We start from the raw sequence: 9252 nt of genomic DNA, 5'->3' as shown, positions 1-9252 counted from the left end.
TCTGTGATGCAGACACCTTTTACAATGCTTAGATTGTTATTTGCTGCTGGACACCAGATATTGGTTTTTACTTGACTTCTGAGGGTTTCTGAGGCTTCCAAGAAGCAAGAATGAGCACGTGAGAGGATGGGCATACTAGAACTGAAACTATCAGAGACAGTGTTTTTATGATAATCATGGATGCTAAGGGTTTTGAGTAGCCTCAGAGTCCTGGGTCTGACTTGTGTGTGACTCTTCCACAGCTTCAGAGCAGTATTCACCAGCTGAAATGTCCTGCCAGCAGAGCCAGCAGTGCCAGCCCCCTCCCAAGTGCACCCCCAAGTGCCCTCCCAAGTGCCAGACCCCAAAGTGCCCTCCAAAATGTCCTCCCAAGTGCCCTCCCAAGTGCCCGCCTGTGTCTTCCTGCTGTAGCCTGGGTTCTGGGGGCTGCTGCGGCTCCAGCTCTGGGGGCGGATGTGGTTCCAGCTCTGGGGGCTGCTGCAGCTCTGGGGGTGGCAGCTGCTGCCTGAGCCACCACAGGCCCCGCAGATCTCTGCGTCGCCATCGTCACAGCTCAGGATGCTCTAGCAGTGGGGGCAGCAGCGGCTGCTGTGGCAGCAGTGGGGGCAGCAGCTGTGGTGGCAGCCAGCAGTCTGGGGGCTGCTGCTAAGTTGGACTCTTGGACTTCAGACAAGCTGTGGAGAAGAAAGCCAACTACAGCAGAAGTCTTCCTGCCTGCCACTCCTCCCTGTTGTATTCTCTATTCTGGACTCTAGGTCATCCTGCATAAAGCTGTGACTTTCCCCTAAAATGAGCAGGCTGTAATAATAAAGTCTCTCCTTTCAAACGTGACTAAACCTGTGTTTATTTTTGGCAACATCATCATTCAAAGTCAGTGTTAGAAATTCAGTGGAATTACAGCCTGTATCAGTAATCTCCGGCACCCGATTTCCAAGCAGTTGGAGCATGATGAGAAACGTGCAAAGGCTCAGGTGGATATACTTTTCTTTGTTTGCACCTGAAGGCAAACAGCTAAAATTGTATAGCTTAAGTTCTAAGAAGAAAGTGAGAGGCAGGCACAACTAAGCACAACGAGGCAGATGATGGGAAGAATTTACCCACCACTCCTTTCCTAGTTGCAGGCTTGAAAAGCCTCCTTGTACCCCATAGAAAAGAGGGAGGTGAAGAACATCCAGTCAACACTTATGGGAACCATTTCTGGGTCAGCTGTGTGCTCACATAGCCAGACCCATTGTCACGGACTGAAGGGAGATATCCGGACAGGATAAAAGGGCTTAAGACTAGAAAATATCTACTCACGTCCTCTGGTGTTCTTTGTGCTGCCTGTGGCCCTAGTAAATAGTCACTCAAAAGAAATTCTTAGGTGTACCAGAGGAAAACCCAGACAGAACATGAGAAGTTGGACACAGGCTCAGGGCAGAGGTGGTAGCTGGAAATGCATAATAGAGAAATGCCTAGAAAGTCTGCTGAAGGTTGGTGAATATTGAGAATGCTGATGGTCATGTCCCTACCCATATGCTCCTAACCCACTTTATTTCTTCATAATCTTGGGCCTCTGATATTGCATGTAAGTTACAATGTGTTTCACCTCCTCTTCTTAACTGAAGCCTGTATTTTGATGACTTTGTCCCCATACAGTGATCAGAAGCACATTTGGGGCCAACAGACACAGAGACCTCTGACCCAAACCCTTATCAGTGTCCCTTAGGTGGTCAGGAGTGGTGCCTGGACATCTGTACCAGAAGCACTACGAATGTATCATAATAAATAAGGTGAAATTGCTGGTGCCTGGGAGAGAGATAGAAAAGATTAGTGGCTTCAGAAAGGATAGCGTCAGTCCTCAGATCACTAGACTAGAAAAACTGGGGTCATTTCTCACTCTTGGCCAATCAGCTTAAGGCCTCACATTGTGCAATGATTATAATTGGGCATAAAAATTCATGCATTCCATATTCTCATGTATGTAGATGTTGGGTCTTATACATATATATGGAAAATACATTACTTAAAGATAATTGGAAGTGCCTCCCCAAAGAAGCCTGATTTCTTTCTTACTGAAGGGTTTTAAAGTGTATGTTGAATGCTAGAGGATGCACTTGTTCTCACTGGCTTCCTCTGTTGGAAAAGATCATGTATTTATGAAGGCATAGATGGACCGATGGGGCTCCAGCGTGATCACCTATCAACGCGTGCTTACTGCAGAGCTGGGAGCTGGTCCCTCCATGGAGCACCTGTCTCATGCCATTGGCTCACCCTTGTCATGTCTCAGTCTAAATTGCCCCCATCTCCTCCCACATGGAGAGTCGGCCCTGGGGGCAGATGGGCAGGTGACAGCTGCTGTCTGAGCCACCACAAGCTAACAGCAGACTCTGGCTGCTGCAGCCAGGCATGAGGCCTCCTGCAGCTATGACTGAAGAGCAGCCCGAAGTTTGGAGGCTTTTGCTGAATGCTTTGCTTCCTCATTCATCTGAGGTTGCTTAAGTGTCTGAGTCACACTTGAAAGGTTAATCTCTGGGTGGGGCAACATACATTTTGGGGATTATGAGAAAATTATTTCAAAATCATTTGAAAACCCACATTTCTCTTGTTGCAGTTCCCCCGGGCATCCCTCCGCCCCCCTCAAAAAACAAAACAAAACAAAAAACAAAAAAAGACAACTCTGTCCTGTTTTACTGCACACACCCAAGGGCCCATTGGGTCCATTGAATAAGGCACTATGGAAACATTGAGATTTTTTTTTTTTTTCTGCATGATTCCCTTCACATCTGTTTCTTCACATCTGACTCTCAGACGGGGAATGGAAATAGACATTGCCATCCTCTCCTCACACCTTTAGACTCTACATTCTGTTCCTTTACCTAATGAATCTCTAACTAGTCAATTTTCTTACTGAATTTATAAACACACACACATACTAAACAACAACAGAAGCCTCACACAAAAGTCAAAATTATTAACTTTAATATAACTGAATTTTTTATTTGTCTTTGCGTTCGGTACTGTGTGTATATATGGTATGTATTCGAAGTTTGTGTGTGTTCAAGCGTTGAACATTTGTGTGTGAGCATGTGTGTGTGTGTGTGTGTGTAGGCACGAGGTCAAGGGAATTAGAAATGCAACTAAAATTTATTAAAGAAGTTTCTGAATTTATTCATTCAAATAATAATTATTTTTGATAAATTACATACTAAAGTGAAGTTACTGTTTTGTATGAATTTGTCCTAATATTAGCCAAAGAAAATAAAAATACAACAATGAAGAGAACTTTAAGATTGTCCTTTACAGAAAAGACATCCACAAGATGATGAACTGGAACTCACAAGGCAAAAGCAATGCTATTCAAAAAGAAGACAGCTCCAGGTTCTTTTGTGTACAACTTATAAAACATCAGTGAGTATGTGTGTGTGTGTGTGTGTGTGTGTGTGTGTGTGTGTGTGTGTGTCTGTTTGTGTGTGAAGAACAGTAAAATAGGAGGCCATGAATTTGAAAGAGAGCAAGAAAGGGTATTTGGGAGGCTTTGGAGGAAGGAATGGAAAGGTAGAAATAATGTAATTATAATATGAACTCAAAAATAATAGAAAAAAATTTAAATCTCTTTTAAACAATGTAAAAAAATAGATATACCCACAGACCATACAACATCAGAGAATGTTTAAATAACCTCAGGGTGAACCCACACCAAATCAATAAAACAGAGAATAACAGCTATTGACTGGTCTGTGGTACCAATAAATTAAAAATGTAGCATTTGGAGCAACCAAATAATATAATTTTAAGAGATGTTATATAAATAGAAACTGAAGCTTCCTTTAGACTATGAGATCATGGTATCAATGTGATTGCTCAAAAGAGTTGAAATGAGAATAGAAATGAAAAAAAACAAATGAGAGATGACTAATTTACTTGATACTGGCTTGGGAATACACACACATACACACACACAAAAGCCTCTTCTTTGAATTACTTTTGGTTATGACTCAGTGCTATTTTTGCATTCTATGAAATGGAGAAAATTAGTCATTATAATAAAGAGGCAGCATGACAAACCCCCAGAAAGTAATGGTTGGCTGGTCAAAATGGTTGCATTAACCTGACATTTAGGTCTGCAGAATTCACAATCAGAGATTGAATTTCAGTTTTCCTCAAGAAATACTGCGTAAGTCAGTTGATGACCTGGTGCTCTCCTGCACCAGGGACAGTGACATGGGCCCGATGGCATCTAAATCTCATCATTCTAAAAGTCAGAAGTTGATCTGAGTAGAGATGTCATTGTGAAAACCCAGGAATCAATTTCTGACCGCTCCCTATTACTAAGACCATTGGAGCAACTGAGGAGGATCACAGAGTTCTTAGTAGGTGAGACAGTGGCAGCTCTCTCCAGTCATGTGACCTCACATGCCGCACCATGCATATTTCAAAGGGCAGCTCCTTGGAGGAGGATCTATGTCATATGGAGTAGCTATTTATAAACTGAAGTACCATTGATATCATTTGTGAGAAGATGTAAGATCATAAATGATCCTGTGTGCTAGACGGGCACAGGGAAAGAAATATAAAGCTTAGGCCAGGCTTTTCGGAAACTTGTCATAGTTTCGTGTCAGTGTTAAGGGAAAAAGTCAGTGTGATGACCCATGTACAAAAGGCAAATAGAACGATAAATAGACAAGACTAGGTAAGAGATTCACCACCTCATGTTAGAAGTCAAAATGTAATTGCCCAATTCACAGAAAGTATATGGAAAGGTACTTACTATGCAACCAAGAAACTAAATACATTTATTATGTACAACTTGCTTTCTCTCTCCCTCTCTTTCCCTCATATGTGTATATATTTGTGTATATATGAATATATACCAACAAGTTTAATAGACCATATAAATGGACTCAAGGACAGAAATGACCTGATCATCTCAATTGGCACAGAAAAAGTTTTTTAATGAATCCAACATTCATTCACTATAAAAGGCCTGAAGCACCTAGAAATAGAGAAAAGTTTCCTCAACACAATGAAAAGCATATAAAACAGACATGTATCCAAAATTATACTAAGTAGGAAAAAAACTCAAAACATTTACCTAAAAATCACAAAAAACATAACAGCATCCATTCTATCTTCTCTTATTCAATATAATGCTTGATCTCTTAGATACAAGAGAAAGAAAAGAGATACAAATAAAAAAATATATCAAAGCATCTTTATTTGCAGATGACAAGATTCTATGCATGAGACCCTAAAAACTCCACCAGATACCTCTTAGAATTGATAAATACTTTATGAAATGTGATCACTACAAAATTAACATTAGCAAATCATTAGCCTTCATATATTGTAATAACAAGCACAATGAGAAAGAAATCAAGGAAAGAATTCCAGTCACAGTTCTTTAAAACTTACCTTGGGAGTAAAAAAAGAGACCTCCACAATGAAAACTTTTAAAGTTTGAATTAAAAAACTGAAGAATACACTGGAAAATAGAAAGGCCTCTCATCTCATTGATCAGAAGAATTAATATTGTAAAAATTATTTACTAAAAGCATTGCGTAGATTCAACACAATCTCCATTACACTTTCAATGTCACAAAAATTGGAAGAGCATCTTAAAACTTATTCACAAATGCAAAAGGCCACACATAGTTCAAGATAATTGTAGCACAAAGAATAATGCTGGAATTATCAAGTATGGTTATAATTTCAAGCTTCACAAGAGAGCCCTAGAATCAAGACACCATCTTACTGACCTGAAGACATGTACGCGAGTGGAATGGAGCACCAGAATCAAAGCCATGAGCCAGGACCACCTGACCCTTTGCAAAGATGTCAAAAATGCACACTGGAGAAAAGCCTATCCCTTCTGAAAAACATTGTATAATCACATACAAAGAACTTAACTAGACCCTCATCTCTCTCCCTGTACAAAAATCAACTCCAGGTGTATACAAGTTCTTAAAATAAGATCTAAAAAGATAGAGGAAATACAAAATATCGGTATAGGAAAGGGCTTCCTGAATAGTACTCAGTTTTTCAAGAAATAAAGACAACAATAGACAAATGAGACCTATGAAATTAAAAAGCTTCTATACATGAAAGAGTGGAATGAAAAGACAATCCACAGAGTGAGCGAGAATCTTTGCTAACTATTTATCTGAGAAAGAATTGATACCTATAACGTACAAAGAACCAACCTAAAACTACTGAATCAACAAATGGGATAAAGAAATTAATAGACATTTATAAGAAAGTGAAATACAAATGGTTTCCAAACATTTGGGAAAATTTAAATTTGATTGCCATAGGAGAAACAGGAATCCAAGTCCAAATTACACTGAAATTCTATCTTGCCCCAGTGGTAATGCAAGGAGCTATGAAAAATGGACCTGTTATGCCCAGTTTAAATAACTCTGGACATTTACTCAAAGAACTCCAAGTCAGCATAGCGCAGATACTTGTACATCACGATCATGGGTCTTTACCATAGCTAAATTACAGAACCAACCTATATGTCCGGCTTAGAGGAATGGGTTAAGAAAATATGGTATCCATTGGGATTTTTTCACAATGAAAAAGTAAATTATGTCATTTCCAGATAGATAATTAGGTGAATTAAGCTAGTTGCAGAAAGACAAATATGTATATTCTTTAAATTTTTGTTTCTAAATTTTATATAGACACATACAATGTATATGGATATATGACATGAAATTATTTCTAGGAACAAATAGAACTAATGATAGCGGTAGGGATGGAACAAAGTGAGGAGAAAAAACTATGCTCAATGTAAAATATGTATAATAAGAAGGATGGAAGAAGATAGACACAAAACTGCAGACTTTTGTAGCTTAAACCTCAAACTTAGAATGCAGATCCATTCACAAAGAGCATCAAAGTGATCAGCTGAGTGATGAAATACTTTTATGGATCCTTCAGGTATGTAAGGTTAAGGTTGACAGGAATCCACTTCCTCATCTCCTGTCTACATCAGAGTGCAGGCTGGGTGCAGCATCCATGAGCTCCGCTGAGGAAGGCTGACAATAACCATCTATCTGGTCTTCACCAGTCACAGGATCTTGTGGGCGGAGGCAGGATCTACCATGCCCAACCGCTGTCTCACAGGCTGGGATGGAGTTCAGGATCAGAATAAAAGGGCTGAGGAACAGAGCACCTCCATTCATTCATCTCCAGAGCTGTCCAGAGATCTTGCGTTACCTGTCATCTCGGTAAGTGTCCATTGGAACTGGAGTGTGGCCTGTACTTCAGTGAAGCTAGGAGGAGAGGTGGGGAGTGGAAGTGGCCTGGCAAGGCCATAGAGCTCAGAGTCTTGCTGGCAGAGCAGAGCACAGGGGGGAGTGAAAACTGGATAGAAGTGGTCGAGTCAAAGGGACTCTAAAACTCATGGAGGGCATTAGAAGGATTGGGGTTACTCTGACTTCTGAATCAGGAGAGGATTATCTGCCCTCCAGGAGTGACTTCCCTGAATGGGAAGCTGAAATGCAGAGAGCTGTGGGCCTTGATATGCCTCAGGAGGGGGAGCTCCTGCTCATAACACAGCCCTGGGGCAAAGAAAGACTTAACAGTGAGGACAGGGTACCAAAGGGTCTTTGGGCTTGGAAAACACACAGAGCTGTGGATCTGGAATTTGATCACAGGCTGCTCAGACTTTTTAGGAAATATCAGCACGAGACTTGTCATCCAGTCAATATGAGGTGCTGAGTTCAGCCTTGCCAGAAGAGACCAGACCAGGTTCCTGTCTGCAGGAATGGACAAATTAGTTCTTTTATTAAATGAAGTTAGAACACTGATCAATAATCGTCATTTCTTCTCTGACATCATTATCATCATCAGTATGGGAAGGTTGGGTAATTTGTGGAACTCATATAAGAATCGCCAATTACATATAGAAATTCTAGATGAAGCCTAGGGGCATTGTAAAAGATGTCAGTCAGAGAAATTAAGTGGAGGAGAAAATTATTCTGAATATTCCTCCAGACTGTGTAATATCTCAACTTAGGAGTCCTTACCAGAAAAAAAAATTAAAGAATAATCACCTCTTGCCTGCTGTCAAAGATTGCAAGATAATATGACTGCAAGTCAGTACTGCAAAGGGCCTTGGGGTTTGTTAGAAAGACAAGTAGTGAATATGAAGTTTTTGTAAGTATCAGTGATGTTTCGAGGTGGATAAAATGGCCTCAGGATCCTGGGTCTGACTTGTGTGTGACTCTCCCACAGCTCCAGAGCAGCACTCACCAGCCGAGATGTCCTGCCAGCAGAACCAGCAGCAGTGCCAGCCCCCTCCCAAGTGCACCCCCAAGTGCCCTCCCAAGTGCCAGACCCCAAAATGTCCTCCTAAGTGTCCTCCCAAGTGCCCTCCCAAGTGCCCGCCTGTGTCTTCCTGCTGTAGCCTGGGTTCTGGGGGCTGCTGCAGCTCCAGCTCTGGGGGCGGATGTGGTTCCAGCTCTGGGGGCTGCTGCAGCTCTGGGGGTGGCGGCTGCTGCCTGAGCCACCACAGGCCCCGCAGATCTCTCTTTCACCATCATCGTCACAGCTCAGGATGCTCTAGCAGTGGGGGCAGCAGCGGCTGCTGTGGCAGCAGTGGGGGCAGCAGCTGTGGGGGCAGTAGCCAGCAGTCTGGGGGCTGCTGCTGATTTTTGCCATGACGACTTTACACTAGCCGTGGTGAAGAAAGTCGTGTTGAAGACTGGCTGTTTTCTCTTCCTACTGTGCTAAGTCATGGTATGCTGAAATAATGTGAAAAGTTCTGGATCCCGACTCTGCTGACGGCCGGGTCACTCATTTTCTGAATTACAAAATAATAAAGTCTTCACTGCCGATCTTCTCCAAATTTGTAATGGTGTTGACGATCGACATCCATATATGTCAGTGGTGTTAGCTGGTATTTCATGACACTGATTGTCAGAAGCTTGAATCAAGAATGTGGATCAGGGGCTGGAGAGATGGCTCAGAGGTTAAGAGCACTGGCTGCTCCTCCAAAGGTCCTGAGTTCAATTCCAGCAACCAAATAGTAGCTCAACATCATCTAAATATCCCAGAAGGAGAAAGACAAACATGGTATATACTCACTTTTATAGACCTATAAGATGTGATAAACATAATGAAATCTGTACACCTAAAAAAGATAATCAAGAGAGCAGACATGGGGTAAGATGATCAATCCTCGTTTAGAAAGACAGATGGGATGTGCATTGAATGTATGACAGGAGTCTACTGAGCGCATGTGAAAGACTCTAACTAGCAGTG

General features: G+C 41.7%; 2 protein-coding genes across 2 annotated transcripts; both read left to right on the top strand.

Moving 5' to 3' along the window:
* The first annotated feature begins 268 nt into the window (after positions 1 to 268).
* LOC129673896 (late cornified envelope protein 1C-like) lies at positions 269 to 649 on the top strand. The gene has a single exon (XM_055603751.1). It carries the CDS (start codon positions 269 to 271, stop codon positions 647 to 649), a length of 381 nt encoding a protein of 126 aa, XP_055459726.1.
* A 7600-nt stretch (positions 650 to 8249) lies between these two features.
* On the top strand, positions 8250 to 8639 carry LOC129673895 (late cornified envelope protein 1C-like). Its single transcript, XM_055603749.1, has one exon. It carries the CDS (start codon positions 8250 to 8252, stop codon positions 8637 to 8639), a length of 390 nt encoding a protein of 129 aa, XP_055459724.1.
* Positions 8640 to 9252: the final 613 nt, after the last annotated feature.

This window comes from Psammomys obesus, unplaced genomic scaffold (genome assembly GCF_907164565.1).
Source record: "Psammomys obesus unplaced genomic scaffold, mPsaObe1.curated_primary_1811, whole genome shotgun sequence".
Taxonomy (NCBI): Eukaryota; Metazoa; Chordata; class Mammalia; order Rodentia; family Muridae; genus Psammomys; species Psammomys obesus.
Note: the sequence above shows the minus strand (reverse complement) of the source record. Positions and strands in the feature narration are given on the sequence as shown.